The sequence below is a fragment of the Calypte anna genome, chromosome 7 (genome assembly GCF_003957555.1).
Source record: "Calypte anna isolate BGI_N300 chromosome 7, bCalAnn1_v1.p, whole genome shotgun sequence".
Taxonomy (NCBI): domain Eukaryota; kingdom Metazoa; phylum Chordata; class Aves; order Apodiformes; family Trochilidae; genus Calypte; species Calypte anna.
In genome coordinates this window covers 22,361,408-22,383,026 of record NC_044253.1, presented here as the reverse complement: position 1 = coordinate 22,383,026, position 21,619 = coordinate 22,361,408, and the positions used below count along the sequence as shown (strand labels likewise).

General features: G+C 40.3%; 1 protein-coding gene across 1 annotated transcript in view; it reads left to right on the top strand.

Annotated features, from left to right (window-relative positions):
• The window catches only part of CHN1 (chimerin 1), a 96,980-nt gene that overhangs the window by 2,543 nt on the left and 72,818 nt on the right, over nt 1-21,619 (top strand). The window contains exon 2 of the mRNA XM_030454058.1: nt 19,757-19,795. Coding sequence (XP_030309918.1) covers nt 19,757-19,795 — 39 coding nt within the window. The remainder of the gene's footprint in view (nt 1-19,756; nt 19,796-21,619) is intronic.

The window sequence follows — 21,619 nt, the reverse complement described above, 5'->3', positions numbered from 1 at the left end:
ATTTTAAATTCACATGTAGGTGTAAATATATATATATCAGTTATATTAGTAAAACTGTCCAGAGCAAGCAGGTCCTAAGGGAGGTGTTTGCTTTGTTACTGCTTATTCACATAAATCCTAGGCTCAATATTGCATGGTTGTTAGTTTGTTTGTTTTTTCCTTACCTGTAACTTTGTATCACACTTAACCAAATTGTACACATTGTAGGGCTACTTCTAATAGGGCTTGCTACAAAGCATGTAAAACTTGAGATAAATTGCCATGTCAGCTTGGGGGGGAATCCACCAAGTTTGCTGGGTGGCTTTAAATTCATCTCTGTGTCAAGAGAGAAGAGAGGGATGCGAAGGAACAAGAAATGTCATAACACACTTTCTGTGCTCTTGATACTGTTTTATGGATATTTCGGTTCACACATAGCTCAAAGACTGTACTAAAAGGGGACAGGACTAGAGATCAGGGTAATGTTGGTTTTGTATTGAAACATACATGTTATCAGGCAGTCGAAAGGTCAAGTATGCCTTATTTTTTCTACTTGGCAGAGTGGTTGGGAGTTTCCTGTTCCTTTTGGAGGTTGCCCTTTGCTGCTGTCCTCAGAGCAGCACCATGTAACTGCTGGAGCACTAACTGCAGTTTCTGCCTTTGAGGTGGCACCTCAAGACTTTGGAAAGTTGGTTGGAGAAAAGAGCTTCTGCTGTACTAGCAGCATTTTTCTACTCCAGAAAAAGGCTTTTAAACCTTTGTCTGTTTGTGCCTCCTGTCATTCCTTTTCAGTTACAGTTCATTGTCCAGTTTATGATGTAACATTAAAACAAAGAGGAGGCAAACGTTAAGACTCTTCACTTTCCCTGTCTTTGTTATTTTTCTTTGTTTTGTTGTATTCTCCCAGTCATGATCTTCCAAGGTATCCTGTACTGACTGTTGGCTGCATAAAAGGTGGTAGGAAGCTGCCCGTGCTTGTGCAGTGTTACAGCTGATGTGTCAGTGCAGGGTGTGGGTTATGAAGGAGAGGTCATCAGCTGCACAGAGATGGAGAGGAGGAGCAGCCCCTGTTGGAAGCGACTGGGGGATGGGAGAGCGTGGAAGTTGTTGACTGAAAGCATAGCTATCAACTGTGTGACTTCAGGCAAAAGTCTCATCCTGATAGGGTTCATAGTTACTCAGGAAGGTGGAAGAAATGGTCTGTTGTGACCATAGGTGGTCACTCAGGTGTGACATGGCATTTTGCGATACAAATACAAGTAGAGTTTCACCAGTACATTGAGTTTATTGTATTCTAGTGGCCAAGCACTTTGTTTGGTCTAACAGAGGAAAGCAGGTCCTGAGCTAGGACTGCATCAGTAGAAGACTCAAAGCCAATCACCGTATCTGAGAAGTGTGTGTGTGGGGAAGTGCTGCCTAATCCTGTTGTCACAACTAATGTATGCAATGAATTTGATATCTATATTTGTGAATCAGCTACTAGGAGTTGGTGAGCATTTTCAAAATGTTTTGGTTCACAGAAGAGTGCAGAACTTCATACACTGAGTGCAGAATTTCACATATTTAGTGCATAAGTACTTCAGTAGGTAGCCAATACTAGTGCTGTTTTCGTCCTATGGTAGATTCACACTACCTTCCAAAGGTTGTGGTGATATCAGGTGTAGCTTCTTCTTTCTCTCTAATCACTTCTTTCTGCCTGCTGCTGCAGCAGCTGCAGTGATGTGTAAGCTGCCATTCTCTGCTGTTTTAGCACAAAAACCAGTGGGTTCACAATCAGCCTTTGAGGAGCTGGTCTGAAGCCAGTCACCTGGTTTTGCAGGGGGCAGATGAAAGATTCCCCTCGGCTCTGCTCTGCTGAATCCCTTTGAGGGTAGCAGCTTCCTCAGGGCAGGCAGAGCAATCAGTTGTTTCTATGGCTAGAGTTCTTAGCACCCATCTGCTAATGCCCCCTGGGCTCTGAGATCTCCCAGTGACAGGGCTGAGGTGTGTGCTGTCATTCCACTTGGATAACTCAAGTACAGGAAAGATAACAAGGTAGAGGAAAAATGAGAAGTACTAAGTTATCCCATTGCTCTTGCTATTTGCTTCTGTCTCTAATTGTCCTAAGACATATTTAAAGAAAGTCAGCACTGTACTTTGAAAGAAAAACAGTTTTATATTGTGTTTTAGTGCTTATGAGTTGTCCTTACGTTTTATGAATTTCCTTTCTGTTCATTTGTTTGCTCATCAGCACTCTTGTGTGAACAAAGACATTTCAAAATGTCCAGGAGAGATTTTCATGGACATATTTGTCATTAGTTATTCATGCTCTTGCCTTCTTGCTCAGAGCCTGACAATAGATGAAAACTCACCCTCCTGAATATTGGTGGTTAAGAAATGAGAAGTGAAGCAATTCTCTTTTAATCTTTGAAGTGCTTGCATTCTGATGAATGGCTCCAGATGAATGGGATTAGAGACAGAGCTGTAGTCAGCATGACAGATATGGTTATTTAAGGAGATGATGAACAAGGGCAGTTTTAGAGAAATTTATAGGGAAAATATCAGATTAAAGGAAACAAGCAAAACATTGCTACAGGCAGGGAAGATAGGGACAAAGAAACCAATTATACTTGCATATCAGATGTCCGTACCCTGTTGAAAGAACAAGTAAATATTAATTTGCCCACTTAACAGAATTCCTTTTCACAGCTGCGAGCTCTGGTGTCATACGGCACAGAAGTAATTTTTAATGAATCAATGTACTACTATGGGTCTGAAGGAAACCTTTTGAAATAAGTTCTTCCCTACTTGAAATGCTAATTAAGAAATTACTATTTTAAGTTCTGTGCATCTGTGATTAACGCTCTCCATGCAAGCTGTCCATACTCTGGCTGCTTTTAAAGGTAGGGTATGCTTATGTTGGTACAAGCACATTTTCTAGTGTGACAGTCTTAGAGAAATTAAATCAAATAGTTGTTTTACAAATAAAATGTTTTGCTTGCTTAGGGAAGGCTTTTAAATTTTAGAGTGCTTGATTAGCTTAGCATCATGGCTTAACCCCAGCCAGCCTCTAAGCCACACACAGCTGCTTGCTGCTTCTACCCACTGGAACAGGGAAAAGAATCAGAAGATTAAACATGAGAAAACTCATGAGTTGAGATAAAGGCAGGTTAATAGAGAAGCAAGGAAAGCAAAACAAGGAATTCATTAACTACTTCCCATCTTCAGGCAGGTGTTCAGCCATCTCCAGGAAAGGCGGGCTCTGTCATGAGTAACAGTGACTTGAGAAGACAAACACCATCGTTCTAATGTCTACCCCTTCCTCCTTTCCCCCCATCTTTAAATGCTGAGCAGGACACCATGTGGCATGGGATCTCCCTTTGGTCACTTGGGATAAACCCTAACAGCTGTGTCCCCTCCCAGCTTCTTGTGCACCCCCAGTCTGCTCACTTTGGGGTGGTGTGAGAAGCAGCAAAGGCTGTGATGCTGTGCAAGCACTGCTCAGCAATAACTACCATCTCTCTTATCAGCGATGTTCTCAGCATAAATCCAAAATATAGCCCCCTACAAGCTACTATGAAGAAAACTAACTTTAGCCTTAACTTAGCCTAACTAACTTAACTAAGCCAAAACCAGCACAAGGTAATCGGTTTCTATGTACACAGGTACATAGAAAATAAATGTTCCTCTAAGGGGTGTCTCACAGCCAGATTACACCTGCAGATTCTCTGCTGGATAGGAAGTACTCAAAATTTATTCTGCTTATATCTTGTCTTATGTGCAGAGCCTTCTAATAACAGGAATGAAACAGAATACCTACAGTTCAATTTGTTTTCTGCTGTAATTTTATATGTGGCCCTGAACTATACTTAAAACCTGTGGCTAGCTGCAACAGTAAAAGCTTACTGGCACAGCTCCTTAAGTAAAGAGCCAGTTTGTGCCAGAAAAGTGTTCTTTGAATCTGCTCTTAACTGAAGTAGGTAGTGGAAGTTTGTTCATGGAATGGGGCATGTATGCTAGGGCTTTTGTCACTACACAGGGAACAGAAATGTGGGGTGCTCTAGGAATGGTACCCATCACTGATGCTTCTATACCAAAAAAAACCACCCAAAACAAAAAACAAAGCATAATGAACTTCATTGTTCATCTTATGCCCTTGAAGCATCTGTCACAGTGAACACATATCCCACATTGCACTGCCCTGGACAGATCTTTTTCAGTAAAGCAGTGAATTTAAAGTGATCTTTTAAAACACATTTATAGCAGTTGCTCTTGAAGTGTTAACTCTTTCTTAAAATACTTGGGCTTCATTCAGCCCTGACTGAGGCAGGCTAATTTTAAAAGAGTTTTAAGGAATTCAACATCTAGTCACAACAGGAACTGCAAAGGGTCTAATTAGACAGAACAAATCAGGGACATTAGTACAATGTACTGTTTTTTTTTTTTTTTTTTGTATTTAAACAAGATTTTAAAATGAAAGTGATTTGTTAAAAATTGAAACAATGTTTGACAGAAACTCAGTCTTGTAACTCCCATGCATCTACCCCAGAGGGAAGGTGTCCAAGTGCTGTGAATGGTAAGATTATTTTCTCCTAGGTGCTGTGTTAACCTTACCTAATTTCTAGAAGCTTAATGAAGCAAATAAGGAGAGCAACCTTGAAAAGGTTTTGCTGGCATTGCAATCTCAAGGAAAAATCGAAAGGAAAAGCTGCATAGGAACTGGGAAAAGAAGATAGATCTATTAACTAGTAAATTGGTATCAATTGATCAAAGTATCAGAGAAGTGACACAACACTTATAGAAGAGGATGAAAAAAATTCAATCATGGCTTTTCAACTTAATGCTTAGAAGTGCTTCAAGCACTGCCTGGTATAAAATTGTGTTTTCTGTTGATTGTGAATATTGTATTGGAATCTTAAGAAACTGGAAGTTTGAGGCTTGTTGCTAAACTTGGAAACGACAGGTCAAATTGTGCGAACAAGTAATAAATTAAGATGAGGTTTTGAAATTTTCTTCAAAGAGATTCTGTTGTGATATCAGCAGCTCAGACACACCATTGAACAATGGCATCGGTTTCCTCCCTGGCATCAAGTGGTGCCCTAGGAAGTGGAGACAGCCTGCATAGCACAGAATCTCTTCTGATGGTGTTGAAGTGAAATACCATCTGGATCTGAGGATCCAGAAAGGGTTTCCAAGCTCTGCCAATGCATGCTTCTCATCAGCCAAGGACTGATGTTTCAGGTGTAAATCTGGGTTTTCTTCATTTTTGGGGGGCTCAGCTGATCCTTTTTGCCTCGTTAGGTTTGGGGGACTTCATTCTCTTACAAACTCCCTCCAGGAATTCTTGACCTTTTTTAAAATTTATTTTTAGATTTAATAAAATATTTTTCTGTGTGGTGGGAAGCATGTCCCAGTGTCAAGACACGTTTACGTGGCATGTACCATAGTTATTGCTTAAACACTACTTTAATCAGTAAACTCAAAGCCATATACCTAATATAAGCCTTTTGGAATACTGTTACTTTTTCCAAATAAAAGCACATTAGATCCACCAGGGCTACTGGCACAGGTACACTGTGCAATCCAACAGTCAACTAGCTGTTGTTAGACGATTTTTTTATTTTTTTTTTTTTTAGCTTGGAGCTTAGCATCTTCATCTCAGGCGATTTTGCTGCTCCACCTTGTGGACAGAAATCGTACAGTTCTTAAGAAATATGTCTTCAGACGAAGGGAAACAAAACAGTCCCAGGACCTGACCTAAAGGCAGTTTAGTGGTTATTAACAGAATACAAGATGTTTCCTGCTTCCTTGTAAAATCATAAACAGGCTTCGTTGCTATTTCAGTGGGGTGGATTGTATCTATCTGCCTTGAATACCTTCATAAATATGGGCAGAAAATTAAAACACCTCTAGATTTTGCTTCTTTTCAGTCTGGCTTGAAACAACAAAAAGTGTCATTTAAAGTTATTGGAATATTTCATCTTCCAAAGCATTTAGCAGTGCTGCTAGGACTTTGTAATTGCATGGCATCCAGGCCTCAAACACCCTTGTTGGACAGACCCAAGACACTGGGAATAGTCTGCAATTCTCCACCCTGTTCCCAAGGGTTTTGCTGTATGGTGGAGTGGTGGGTCCATCTCCCAGCTCTAGTCAGGGGGAGTTGGGTTGATCGCATTCAGCTGGGAAGTAAGGAGTATTTGCTGTGTATGCACAGGAGCTGATTGACATCTGACACTTCCAGCACTCAAAATATTTGTGCAACCTCTGTCTGAATGAAGAAAGTGATGTTTCAGAAGTGACTTTTTAGTTAATGTGACTTTTTAGAAGTGACTTTTTAGAAAATGTGTCTGTAAAATACCATTTATTCCTGTGGGAGTCTGATTTCCATTATATGTTTTGATAGCCATCCCCAAATTCAGTTTTGTGACTTTGTTAGCAGTTCTGTAATGAGCATCTTGGAGAGACTACCAGGGCTGATTAGCTTTTGTTTAAAATTTTGTTTAATGCTGATAGGATATGATGATTTGTTTTTTACATGACCAAATCTTAGTCCCCTGGGAGAATCCATTAAGGAAACAGCATCCTTTGGTTGTGGAGCACTGTTGAAGTTGCAGGTTTGACCTTGCTGCTTCCAGTCTGCAGGTGATGGTCATTGTTGTGAGGAAGCCCACTGCTCCATCCAGCTTTGGCACAGGTGGCAAAATCTGGTTCTGTTGAATAGTTGTGTCATGGATGTTCCTGGTGCTGATGGGAGGTGATGGTTCCCTCTCTGCTGTCCTCCTCCTGCCCATCTCTGGCTCCTTCCTGCTTCCTTTGTTGCAAGAGCAGCTGCTTACAGGTTGCCATTTAAGAAGCTGAAATAAAAGCATAGTTTCTGAACCTGATCAGCAACTGAATGTCCCCAGTTCTAGGGCAGCTTGCTTGTGAAAAATTCCTCCTCCAAAAGTAAAGGTAAAACACTGTTTCCTAAATACTGGAATTTTTTTGTTGCCCACTGGGTGATGGTGTCCTACGATGGCTAGCAGAGCCACAGCCACAACTAGTTAAATTGTACAGCAAGTAAAATAAAGCATCTACTTACTCTGCATGTAGCAGAGTCTTGTGTACTGCTGCAGTAGCAGAAGGTATGGAATTATTCCTCATGCAGACTTAATGGAGGTCTGTGAAAGATGGATTGATAGTACAGTTCTGAAAAACAAATCTAGTGCTTACTGAACTGCTCCTTGCTCTTTCATAGGCAGGTTACAAGTTAGTCTCCTCAATGCTGAATTAATAGTTCATAAATATACAATCTAGAGCAGACTATAAAAGTTGCTGATAATTACTTGGTTGGATCAGTCTTTCATACTTTTTCATCTGTGCTTTATCTTTTCCGTATGAATCTGGACACAATGCTTCACTGCAATCTTGGATCATTTTTCATATAAAAAAAACAACCCAACCCACAAAAATCCCCAAACAGGATGTAGTTCTTCCTCACCTCTGCCTTACTGGCTGAACATGCACACTTGGGTATATCCTTTCAATAAAGGAAGCATGCTTTTGGCACAGCAATTAATTTTACTTATTTCCTTTTCAGGTTTTTCAAAGAGTATGTTTATAAATAGGACTTGGTTTAATGGAGCAGATAACTTTTTCAAAATAAAGTGGTGATTTTTTTTCCTGTTGAGAAAACATTCAGAAACTTCTTGTTGCATTTTATTTCAACACCAGAATTTACTTGGTAAAGAAATTATGTCAGGTACTCTTTCTACATGGTAAATATTTGCAAGTATATAAAGAAAAATTACCAACCAATAAAACAAAACAAAAAAGAACGAGAGGAAACTTTTATCATGGTCTTTCTTACAGTGAGCTTATGTGCACATAGCTCTGTTGCTTTCCTGTGCTCTCCTGGAGCTCCTGGCTGCCTTTGGTACCTGCCCACTTACCCGTGGTATCAAAGGAAGCTGTGGTCTCAGTCCTCTTCCAGCACCCTTGCCTGCCTCTCCTCAGTGGCAGAGCAGCAAGCTCATCAGTAATTTGATGGAGCATCTCTTATTCTTAGCTTTTTTTGAAACTGTATTGTATAAGAATGTACCTGTCATCAACCTCTGACTGCCAGGCCAAAGACCAAAGCAAGGTCAATGTTTTGCCCTAGCTTGCTCTTGTGCAGGTTCAGAATTTGCAGGAGGTGAAATGTAGCCCAAGTGTTGCTGCCGCCCTGAAGCATGGTGAGACAGTGTGTGCTGCACTCATGGGATGGTGACTCAGGGGGTATCTCCAAGCAGCCTCTGAGATGAGTGAGTTGTACACTGCTCTGTGAGGCAGAGCTCACCCTGGGTAACACAGATGCTGGGCTTGTTGGCATTTTTCTTCACTGAATAGAAAGGTCTGAGAAGGAGTAAAAGCCTTTTTCTGCATTTTAAATTGTTGATGGGGAAGTCCTGCTGCTAGTCATGACTCTTAAATTACTCTTAAAACTCTCCGTTTTTGGAAGGCATCTTCTTTCTCCCATTGTTGTGCAAGAACAGCTGTGGAAGACACGGGCAGGGCTTGTGTGTCTCAGAGCTCTAATAGCATCTGTCCACATTTCTGCATGGAAATCCTGTGTATTACAGTCTCTGACAACTGCTTGCCTTATTCTGCCTCCTGGCAGTTCCCATCTAGCCACATTGGTAGGCCATAACCATTTTTTAGCAATAAACTGGGTTTTCTATCTTTCCCATCCTATAACTCTCCATTTGTCTGTCTGTACACATTTTCCTGTGCTGCCAGTTTCCATAATGGGTTCTTTTTATGAAGTCAAAGTGGAGCTGAGGACACCAGAAGAGCTGTTACTCAGAGAGGCAATGCTGCTGGGGAATTACTGGGTCTGCAAGACTTAGGAATAGAAATACTGATCTTTGATCTGTGGGATGATGTCATCTGTGTGAGCCTCTGTTTCTCTCACCAGCAACTATTTTATGTTTAGATGTCTGCTTGTCACCTCGGGACAATCCCATGGGATCTGTGTTCCAGTAGGGGTGCATCAATATCCCAAGAAATGCAGCTAATAAGTTTTGAAAACCTCCTGTTTAACATGGTGCCACGATGAAGTGACAGGTAATAAACCCAAGTTTCATGGGTTGGTAGGCCAATTTTTTTCTTCTAATTAGTAGATAAAAGGAGAAAGAACTTTAAAAAAAGAGACGAGAAAACCATCAGAATTAACTTCCTGGACAGGAGGAAGGCGTGTGGAGCTATCCAGGAAAGGACTTGGAGCTTATCTGTGAGCATTGATTGTATGGAGCTTTCTGGGCAGCTCTCCCATTCCCACTGGGCAGTGAGAAACCTTTGTGTTCAGCTCTCTTTCCAAGAGCCTGTTCCCAGTTTCCCTGCTCTGCTTTCACGTTTCCAGCAGCAAAGGGACCTAAAGGCACATGTGGGGCCCATACAGGAAAACTCTAAGGTCTTACAGAACTCCCAAACCACCTTTGAGATGATAATTTGTCTATTGCTCTAGCCCCACAACATGCTCGGTGATGCAGGAGTGGACCCAGAGCACAGCTTCTCCGTGAACTGAACCTCCCACCTTCTTTCTCTCCCTTCTCTGGTTACTGCCTTGTGCAGCAGATGAAACTGCCATGATGTAAGAGAAATATGAAAAAAGGTAGCTGTAATGATATAAACAGGGAGAGGTTGGTCTTTTGCTGTAGTTCTTTGACTACAGTTATAATAGTGAGCCATGGAGCTGCCAAAAAGGAATGTGAGGTTTTCTACCTAGAGCATCCTACTTTGTGCCATTGGAGGTTACTCAGAGGTTTTGTATGAGAACAGGAAAAGATAATAAATGATGTTTGCAGCTTTGACATTGGGAAGAAGCTCACAGCAGCTGGAGAATGATTTCTGGAGTAAAAACTTTATTCCAGTTCAAGAAAAGGTATCCCACCACATTGTGTCCATTTCCCTTTCTCTGACCCTGCCAATAGTGTTTTTTAGGAGTTTCCTTCATGACACTATAAAAAATGATCATGGTTCCAGGCAAGGGTGCTTTACTTGGTAGTCTGTCCTCCTTCAAGCCATGAGCGTTGATGTGTTGCATCTGTTCTAGGAATAAGGATGTAAATACAAGCCACATTTTTGCATGTGCAATGATGCATGTTATTGACGACTGTTTTAGAAAATGAAAAATCTGTTTGTAATAAGAATTGTAATAGGTTTGTTATAACTCTGTTCTAAAAATTGAAATGGGTCAAGTTCGGAGAAGGAGAGGCAGTAGCATCTTATTAGACCATGTGACACAGTTAAAGAGAAAGGCTTTGGAACACATGAGTATCTTTAGGCCAGTTGTAACAGCAGTCAGAAATGGGATCTGCTCTTAATTTTCTCTAGAAGACTCTGATTTTTGCCTGAGCTGCTAATGGGTGGTTTTGGTTTTGTATTTCCCCCAGGAGACTAATGAATGCACAGTCTAAAATGAAAAGAAGGACAAGCTCTTGGTAGGCTTTTACCAATGGATAGGGAGGCAGGAACACTGTTGTGCTCTTTTGTTGTGGGTTCAGCTTTTGGTAAAACCACAACAGTCTATTTAAAAGTGGATTTTAGAGCAGGAAAGTGAATGTATGTTTATTATCAGTGTTGAGGGAGGGGGGGGAGTAAAGCAACCAAGTGAACAGTGATAAAATATGCCTTCCCATTCAGCAAATTAGGGCATTATGCAAGGGATGAAGGGGTTGTATTTCAAAAGTGCCTGAAAGCTCGTCTTTTTTTTTAGAGTCTTTTCTGCTCAAACTTGACCAGACAGCCTTCTTATTCAGAGTAAGGGATTAATTTACAGCTAGAAGACACTTTTATACCCTATCATATTGTTCTTTTTCATTATTAGGATAACTGCTCAGAATATTTGTGTGATCAGGGTCCAGTCAATATTGGCTGTTGAATATGTTGGAGAAATCAAGACAAAAAATGTGCTTCTGTGAATGCCTTGGGGCTGTGACTAAAACAGTTGTCACTGGCTTGAAGTTACAGTAAAACTGATGTCCCCTGTTATGATATTATTGTTTGGAAGAAGTAAAACTAGTGATGGGAAATGAGCTCAGTCTTTGCAGGAAGACTTTTAAAACAGGAGACAAAGAAGGATGTGTGGAAACAAAAAATAGGAAAGAATATGTCAAAGGGCAAATGCTTTCTCCTACATTATGCCTTGCCATGGTTAGAATGAGAGCAGTGGAAGAACAATAGCCTTGACAGGTATTTCTCCTGCCTTCCAAGCAAACTGCACTGACCAAGATCAAAACACAGTCTCCAGCGAAAAGCAGTTTGGACTTTAAACTTAATTACAGTGTTCAAGCTTGTCTCACCTGATGTTTCTCTAAATTGCTCCAAGACCTTGCTGTACTGATATAGAAGACAATTGGACAAATTATCTGTCAGATCTAAAAGATGTGATTCATCCAATAAGGCATATTTCTGTCAATTTTGAACTTGAAAAATTAGTTTGCACATGACCTTTCAAATAACCCTTAGGAAGGATGGGAAACTGCCTAACTCATTGATCCAGCCCTTCTGGGCTTCAACTAGCCACTGTCAGATTTGCCATGATGAGTTTAAGGAAAAAATAAAATTGACAGGCAGTTTTTCTTTGAAATAAATAAATTAAAGAGGCACATTTAATTTTTGGCAGCATTTTCAGTTGGAAGTTGTTTGCTCTTGTAAACGGGATATTTCAGGATCCCTATGAATCTGTAGAGCTATGATAACTCCTAAAGGAAGATAAGTCAGAGCATTATAGAGAGCTGGTGGTCTGACCCAGTTGTACCTAAAGCCACATCAGGAAGCAGTTGTCTGTCTGTCCCTTCTCTGGAAGCAAAGGTGGTGTTCCCAGAAATGCAGAAAACTGGCTGCAGCCTGTTCATCTGGAGGCCATGATGCCCTACTGGAAATGGAAAGCAGCATTAAATTGTGTCTTTATTAAATGCCCACAAGGTGGCACTTGTCTTCTTTTTACTTTCTCTGAAACCTACATTTTTATACTTGCAGCAACACTAGGAAATAATTTTAGAGGTTTTGAAACTTTTCTTAAACAGTAAGTTAGCTGTGCTTTCCTGGAAGTGCTATTTCCCACTCCTCCAATAAATGACAGTGAAGAGAAAGAGGACAACATCTGTGTGTTGCTTGTTATCATTGCACATGTGAAAATTCCAGCTTAAGATAAAAAAAGTATTTTTACTATAAAAGCTTTAAAAATTTTTATTTGTCATCATTAGTTTCTTCAGGTGCCACTACTTACCTGCAAAGGGGGAGAAAAATGATTACTAACTTCCCTTGCTTTGCAACCTGGTCTAATCACTTAGATGAGTTCATTTAACAGCAGCAGTGCCTGTGATAGGTAAAATATTACTCAATAAAATTATCCCATCATTCATAAAGAGGCAGTAACAGCAGACCTGCTAATGAAAGGCAATGAACTCTATAGCTGGGTCTCTCATTCAACCCCATTACAAGCATTTCCACAGAGTGTATTGTTGCCAAATCAGATGTCTGTAGAAACCAGGATGGCAGGGTGATCTTTTTTCTTTCCACCCCTGAAGACTAATGCAATTATTCAGAGCATACCCTTCTTTCGATGCCTTTGCTTCTGCTGACAGTGTTTTCTTTTCTCCTTCTTGGTGCCATCACAGACATAGCTCTTGTAGCTTTTTGGGGCATAGTTCACACTTGCTTTCTCTTAATTATTTTTACTGTATTCATAATTAGAAACCTAACTGTACTTGTTTGAGGTGGTGTAAGAAAAAATGTGAGGTTGAAGGAACAGAGCAAATTAAGTTTTGTCCTATTAAATTTCCTGGGGCACGGGGTAATGGCGTAGTGCCATGATGTCACTGAAGGGATGGTTTTATTGTGAATGCCTGTTTTCACTGCCTATAGCTTTCCCATATTGTATTATACTCTTTTTTTTTTTCCAGATGGGGGAATGCCTTTGGAAAATGGGAAGAAAATGCATTCAGCTGATGTTCTTGTTTTCTTGCTTAAGTAACTTAAACACAGTTTAATTTTAAAAGCTGCCCAGGAGCATGAGGCTCCATGTTCATTAAGGAGTGTAGCTACCTGCATCAATGGTTAAGGAAGTGGTCTGAAACCTTGCTTAAAGAGAATTGCTGGTGATCATACCTTCTGCCCACAGGCTTGGGCATGTCCCTGTGGCTGTGACTTCCCCGTGTGCCAGCTTCTCTGAGGCCTGCAAACCATTGGCTTCAGGTCAGCAAGCTGCCTGTAACCCCAGCCTGCATGTTGTCATCCCCTGGCAGGAGGTGAGCCGTGTAAGCTGCCAGTAGCTCCTCTTTTGACCTAGAGGCCATTTGTCTCTGTAGTCACTCTGGGCTTTATCTTAACGCTGAGCAGCTGCCCCACTCCAGCTGCCCACCAGCGTGGGCTGTGTCAGCAGCAGAGTGGGCTGGGAGGGGGGGAGCATGGCAATGGCTGCATGGTAAAGGTAACACCTCTCTGGTGTCTCTTCTCCACCTGGAGGAGGTAGTGGCTTGTTTGGAATGGTTTGTGCTGAAGTGCCTCACAGCATGCAGTGATGTCTGCCTTCCTGAGGAACAGCCTTGATGTGTCTAAAGCTTTTTTGGTTTTAATTCAAAGGAATTCATCTGCCAAGGATAATATCGTCGCATCAAAGACTCAGTAGTAGCCTAGAAGTATCAGTCATCATTGCTGAGTATCATGCATTACGTTGTATATTTGGAAATGTGGCTCTTATTGCCTGGGGTGTTCTCAGCCCTGCAAGGATCTTCCCATAAATAAAGGAAATTTTGTGATGTCCTGATTGTGAAACCCTGCCTGTTTTCCACATGTGTCTAAGCCCTGTGTGCCATTAGTTTTTTTGTCATTAATGACTGTTTTTAGGGACTAATGTGGCAATATTACTTTTGGATTAATGTTATTTATTCAATCATATTTAACTCTGCATATTTTGTAACATAATGTAACAGTACCATTGCATTTATTTAGGAGAAAGAATATATACAGGAATTGCATGAGACCTCTTAAAAGAGTAGTGTAAGATGGTGTGAGGTATTTTGGTCAGAAATTATTTGTTACCCCTGAGCTATGGGAAGGCAAAGACAGGACAAGACCGAGCCAGAAGATTATGTCTCTATTCATGTGGAGGACCTGAATGCTCTTTTTCCTTAAGAAAAAGCAAGCAAGGTTGACCATGGATTTCTCTTGCTTACCAAGCACTGGCAGAAATTAAGTTCTCTGCAGCCTTTTGTGGTGATGTGCATGGTACCCTGCTAGCAAGGAAGGGGTGGCTTGGTTTTTTCAGGTCATGTGAGGGAAGTTGCCACCCACAGTTGCTGCTTGCTTTGCCTCAAGACTCTGCCTCTGCCTGCCACCCTATTACAGACCATCCTTTAACTTTGTCTGCAGATAGCAATGGGGTGGAGAGGGGTTTTGTGAAAAAATTTGGGATTCCAAGGTCTCATCTAGGAGCGCAAAGGACTTTTTGTGTGTGCTTTTCCTACCAGTACACACACAAGGACAGGGATGTTTGGGCTGTTCTTTGCTGCCCCATCTCCTGGAGCTGCCTGCCATCCCCTTCCCCTCCTCCTCCCACCAGCTGTGTGGGGACTTGTGCAGAAGTTTCCAGCACTGCTGGGTGCTGCTTACCCAGCTTCTCCTGCTTATCCTGGAACCGCAGGACTGTAGCCCATCTGTTGTACTACCACTGCCTAGGGCACTGGCTGTATTCATCCTTTAATTACCAAAATGCTGTTTGAGTTTTATTTTGGTTGGAATACAGAAAAGTCCTAAGTGCTAGGGCTTGCTTGGCTGCTGTTTCAAATGCTTCATGATGGCTTGAGCTTAGTTTTTGAAATGCTGTTGGCACTTGAACTCTGAAAAACAGAGATGAAATGACATTTTCTTTTCAGCTGTGCTGTTTTTGCGGCTTGAGAACCTCACCAGCAAATAAATCATGGCTTCATTTCTGTAAGTAGAGTGATTTTATGAGCATCCTTTGGGCTTAGAGAAGGTGCTAACAAGCAAGATTTTGAGGCCAAGGAGGAATTTTTTAGGAGCTGTTTTTTGAGCACAAAAAGGAGTCTGTTGTATGGGTCAGCAAATGGCCATGTCTCCTGGTCATGCATTTCTCCAAGAGTTAAATTGACACATGCTGCTGCCAAACAAAGCAAGACTGGCATCTTAAAACATATGTAAACACCTACTGGTTAGTGCCATATCTTACAGAAAAATGTTTTATACTTTCTTGTGTATTCTCATATTTATGACTTACACTGTTAGATGTAAGATCTAGATTGGTTCAGAAAATATGCAGTTGGATTTTCTTTTCCTGATCATGTTGATCTTTGGTCCACATGGCTAAGTACTGGCCTCTTCCACAGGTTTCACCACCTGAGGACTCAACTGTGTTCAATAGGAATATTGCCAAATAAAATCAAAGTCTGGGGCAGGAGCTGCCATGTCATTAGAAAGCTGATTATTTCCTCCCAGACAGTGTTAAGCTAACCCCCAGCATCAGGTTGCAGGTCACTATGCTGCAGGGAACGGCATACATTAAAATAAAAATAAAACTGAGTTCTCTACAGGAAATCTCATAGTAAGTCTTAAGTTGCTTTATGGGGTTACCACGCGTAGTTAAGCTGCTGCTGCTCTACCCTGGAGCTGACTGATCTTCAGTGGGGAGAGGGAAAGAACCATTTCAAGCATAGGTAAACATTTTTATTCTTTCTATAAAAGGAATACACAGAGACAAACAGCCTAAACAGTTTGAAGCAATAGTAGAAGCTTTTGTATCTGCAGTTAAAATGTACACTCTGAAAGTACTACAGTTGTCCAGATTTATATAAAGGATAAAATGGAAATGGGTAAGAAGGAAGGAAAGTAACAAAGGGAAAATACTAAATTGTAATGTCACAATTAGTCACATTTGTGTCTATGGAACAATCCGAGATGCTCTCTTAGCATTTTTGTCTGTAATATGAACCAATCCTAAAGAAATAGTTCTATGATTTTCTATTGGCAGAAGCCCTTTTCTGTGCAAATGTGTATTTCTAAGTATCATTCTGTGCTTTTCCCTTCTTAATTGCACACAAATCACACCCAAGATGCATAGTTTTCTTTCTCTTTCCTTAATTAGTGGTTAAAGCAGGGCACACTGGGCCCACAAAGCAACCCTCCTGCCTCATTGGGACATTTCTGCCTGTAAATGGAAGCTGCCTGTTGTGCTTTTCTGAGCTTTACTGCTCTCTTTTCTCTGTGTTCAGGCAAATTTTAAGGAAACCTTGTGTAGAGATTAGATGGCTTGAGACTGAGATGCTGAGGAGATGAGTGGGCTGGATAGGCGAGTCCTAGCAGGACACCAGCGGTGATAAAGCAAAGCATTGCTCAAGGGTGAGGGGAGAGGTCTTATGTTTGCTAGGGCTTGGGGGGGGCAAAGTCCTGAAAAAGAGGAGTGTGTTTGGGAGGGAGGAAGATGATGACAAGAAAGTGCTGAGGATTGTTTAAGAAATAGTTAGGGATTGCTCCTCTCCTTGCCCACAGGGCAGAGAGATGGGCTGGCAAACTCTGGCTGTTGGAGAAGCAGAGAGATACATAACCTGTCCCATCAGGTACATAAGAAATGTAGGTCCATGCATGAACTAGGGGCTCAGATGTTAAGGGTCTGTAACAAGATGCTTGCTTCAAAGATGAGTTTGATTTTCCTGTGACTTCAAGACAAAAAATACTATTCTACTGGGTAAAGGGCTGTAAATATATTTTCATGTGTCTTGCAGCATTGTTTCTTCCCATCCCTCAACCTTGCATGTAGCTTTGGGTCTCAGTGGAATTTCAAGTGATGCATCAGATTAAGATGTTCTTACTCTTTTCTTTATGCATATATATATATTTTCACTATGAAAGCTCTACTTGGATGTACAGATTTTGGGCAGACAGCTGTTTCTTTTCTGATCTGTACCAGGCTGGAAAATTATTGGATATCAGTATGGATTCTGGGTTGAGAATGTGGAGAAGTCCCATTATATTGGAGGGAAAAAAAATCTTCAAAACCACCCTTCTAATCAGAGAAAAAATCTGACAAATAAAAAAACCTTTGTTGCTTAGGATAATAGGAAATGATCAAGCATTTTAATTTTTGAAGGTTGGGAATAGTTTTCGGCACCATTGTCTGTCAGGTTGAACTGGTCAGAGTTTGAAACTAGTTTATATACATAGACAGTCTGCCTGATCTAAAATGTACTTGCTGATGAGAGTACCCTCACACTGGCTAAGGGCTCACCAGAGCTGGTAGGATCAGTTTTTGCATTTATATTTTCTGTAGTGCTCCAGACCTTTAGAGAAGAGCAACTTAAAGCCGAATCTTACTTAAGGCAGGAAATACAGCTAAGAAAAAACATGATTCACAGCTTGTAGAAAATGGTTTTATTTTATTATGGAAAACATTTAGCAGAGCTGAGATACTGTGCTGATGGGAGCTGTAGGAAATTTGAGAACTGACAGGGAAGAGTTTATTGCGTTAATTAGAAAGTGGTGCAGTCTTAGTGAGAAAATATATTTTGAGTTCAGCATTTTCTGTTGATTTTTTTAGCATGCCTTAAAGTGCTTTTTGGGTATGGATGCCTAATTGGAAAGACTGTGTGGAAGTCTGTGCTATCTGAAAATCAAGCCCTTTTTCCTAATAATACATTTCAAAATACTGTGATGTGTTAAATGGGACAATGTGTTAAATGTATTAATTCATCTTTAAAAGTTGATAACTAACAGAATGGTCTTATATTTATGCTCATTTTATTTTATCTTTGTGTAGTGAACTGATTTTAGTAATAGAAATGTTCTTATCAGAAACAATTACACGATTTTGTTTTTCATCACAATAGAAATGACCATTTTTTTTTTTCATTACCTCATATGGAATAGCCAGAGGGTATTGTCACACTATAAAGGCAGTAAAGCTCACCAACAGTTTTTCTAACAAAATCCTTTGTTCACAGCTGCAAAACATAAATCATTCCTTCCAATTTCTGGATGTTAAATGTTTGTTGTATGAAAGTTACTGCTGTTCTTGTCTGACTTTAACAAGATTTGGGATTTTTTGTCTGGCACAAACATTGTTGCTTTTCAGTTTTATAGTCAGGCTACCCTTAGCTGTAGCAATTATATGGCTTCAGTGCAAGCAAGTATACATTAGACTGCCAAGATATTTGTATTTTCATAACAGTCAGCTCATATTTTACAAATACAGTGTGTGTTTTTCTTTACTTAGATTATTTATTTGTAAATCCAACTGGTGCATATATTGCTAAATAAAACCACACTATAGTAAAAGTAAATTCAGATTCTGGGACTAAATCCATTATTTTTACTTACATGTTTCGCCTTTTTTCCATGTGACATTGCAGTGTTAAAGGATCCCATTACAATGCTTCAGGACTTGCACTGCCTTAATTAAAAGTATCAAATTAGGAATGAGTAGCCAGGGCTGCATCTGTTGCTGCTATAGCACCCGGTGAGGTGCCGAAGGGCTCTGGGCAGATTTGAGGTGCTCTGACCCATCCCAGGACACGACAGCACATCTGCAGAACTGTCCAAAGGTCAAGCCCCGCTGTATTCTAAGGGTGGCAATTTGAGTAAGGGCTGCCTTCATAATTAAGTCAGTCTTAATGAACTGTATTTGTAAAACCCACTGCCACCAAGGTAGTCCGTAAGGACTGCAGCCTCTTTATGCATAGTACCAAAAATATGCCCAGGCAAGGCAGAGACTGTGCTAGAAGTGTCTGGTAAGGATCTGGGCAAATCTGTGTCAACTAAACTGGAAAATACTTCATTCCACTAAGATCAGATCTAGAGATCTGATCTTTGACCTGACAGCAGGTGAGAGAGATGGACTTAGAAAGCAAGCATCTGAAGAAGGCAAATTGCTAATCCTAAAAGGAGGCAGGATGCTACCCAGGCCAAAATCCAAGCATGGGGTTCCTAGATTGCTTGATCTTGACATAATAAAAACTATTAATTAGAGTTCTGTTGGACGCAACAGATAGTTCCAATGAGCAGACAGTTGCACACCAAGCTCACAAATTAATTATGCAGAGAAGAGGCTTCAGACAGCAAGGCTGGCTGCCTCGCTCTGTGGTATCCTCAACTTGTGACCCTGTGGTGTAATGAGTGCTGAGTAACTCCTGCCAGCTTCAAGGTGGATGAGCACAGTGTCCTCCAGAAAGCCTCCATACCTTTTAGCATCAGAACTGAAGCTGGTCAGAGCTGGAGAACAGTTCTGGATCAGAGATGAAGTTTGCACCAGAGCCCTGAACTCGCAGTGTCACATCAGTTGTTGGCAAGTCTCAAGGGAGACAGAACTTGGAGTACATGCTCTGATTTTATTTTAGGAGTTGTTAATTTCCATCCAGAATAGGAAAAAGCTAATGTCAGGAATAACAGGGCTGGATAAAAACATATTTATCAGAGTATAAATGGAGATGAAGAAAAAAAACTGTGAAATTTAAAAGTGATTTTGTGGATATATACATAGTAAAATAATATGCATTCCTTTTCCCCACCCCATTATTTTGCCTACACAGCTGCATATTTATGTTTGCCATTTTTGCAAATGTACTTCTGTAGTTTTTATTCTAACTGACTAAAGAATATACCTTCTCATATTTTTCATATTTTCAGTTCAAGGATCTTTTAACATGTTGTTTTAGACTCTGATAGTTAAGATAATTTTCAGAAGGTACGTGCAACTGCTTCTGCAGGCTTATTTCTGTATTAAAATGTTTGCAACACAAAATAATAGGATTCATCTTTTATCTTTCAGATACTGATGAATACAGACCACCTGTTTGGAAATCTTACTGTAAGTATCTCAACAGATTTTCTTTCCAAGTCAGAATTTTAAAAGTTTCGGTTGGATGCTTTAAAACACTTATTTTTAATTTTCATCACAATGTGAGTTTAAGAACTATCAAGGGGTTCATTACTATTTAGAGATAGGTGCAATTGTTTATCCTCTAGGAAACGTGAATGCAGTTTATTTGGAGGAGTAGATTCTCTGTGCCTTACTAATGTAAGTGGTCCCACTCCTGTGTGGGTCTGGCTTATACTGGTTTGGTTGCCGAAGCTGGGGCTTGCATAAACACCATTCATGCATTAAATTTGCTGCCATTTGCATGCTTTTAGGCCTCCTGTGCTTTAGTACCTTGCATCACTAGAGCTGAGACTTAAGCAGGTTAGAAAAACTCATATAAATAGTTTCCCCCAGAATTTGCTGATGTAGTAAAGTGAGAGCATTTGTTTGGCCTTGTGTGACAAACCACAAGCAGTTTTTTGAAACCCTAACTAGAAGTGTTTGGTTTCCTACCAGCCTGCCTCTGTAGCTCTGCAGCTTTTTGGTGTACATGCCCAAGCTCTGAGGATGTGGTTTTGTTGGCTGTCTTGGGCAGGTGTGCAGAGCAGTGCTCCTGGCATGTAGCCCTGAGACCTGAGCTCCATTCCCTTGGGAATTTCACAGCATTCTGATTTTCGTTCATACATTAAAAACCAAGCAAACAAACCAAACCAAACAAAAAAAAGCCCTAACACACATCAAAAAACACCAAATTTCCATGGAATTTTTCTGTATTTCAAAATCTAAAGGGATAATATGTTGTTTGGAAGTGCTGATGAAAGTTCAGGAAGATTTAAGAGAACACCTGAGACATGGCTCTGCAGTGAAACATTGTAGCCTCCCACGCTGTCTCACCTCTAAATTCTAATTCTTTGTAAACAGAAAAGCTAAGGTGTGAGACATTTTGAGAACAGAGGAGCCAAAGCAAGACCGAAAAGTCTTCCAGCAAAAGCAGATTTTGAAAGCAGAATGTTTGTGTGTTTAACACACTTAACAGTTTAGGGATGTCAGACTTATATTTGCATTTGTATACATTTTTAAAGGTTGGTGTCTTCAAGATGGCTAAGGGAATTTGCTGAGGCAGCATTTCACATGATGAAAATGTTGTTCTATAAATGTAGGGGGATATTTAGCACCTGAGAAAATAGCTATTTCAAAAAGGTTTCCATCCTGCAATGGGAGATTCTTTTCAACTGGAGATTTTAGGTTGATCATAAAAGCTTAGTGAAAACCACAATTTAAAAAAGAGTAAGTGCATGAGAGCAGATTAAAATTTTTTGTCAGCTAGAAAAATATATAATTGAGTTAAATAATCATTAGAGAAACAGCTTTTCTGTCACCAAGACCAGTTAATGACTCACAGAGAACAGGTCAGTTGTCTCTGTTCTGTCCTTGCCATTGTCAACCTGACACAGTCAAAAATCAGTTCTGCCTTAAAACTGAAAACTCAGCCTTGTTGTTTGGATTTGGTTTTGAGTTTTTGAGTTGCTGAAGTGATCATGAGTTATACTGTCAAGATCTTCTATGCACTATGAGCATTACTTCTCTAAATGAGACCATGTCTTATAAGGAACTTCAGAGACTCTAAGTAAATAATCAGATATCGTGAAATTTGTACTAAAATTACATGGAAAAGTTTGGAAAACTGCATATACCTTAGCAGTCTAGGAATGTCAAGGCCTCTTATAGTTACTTGAAAACACAGAAAGGCAACAAGTATAAAAAAGGCTGTAGACTTTCAATTTGTTCATCTTTAGTGTTTTCTTTAGTGGATGACTGAGTGTTTTTTAGTAA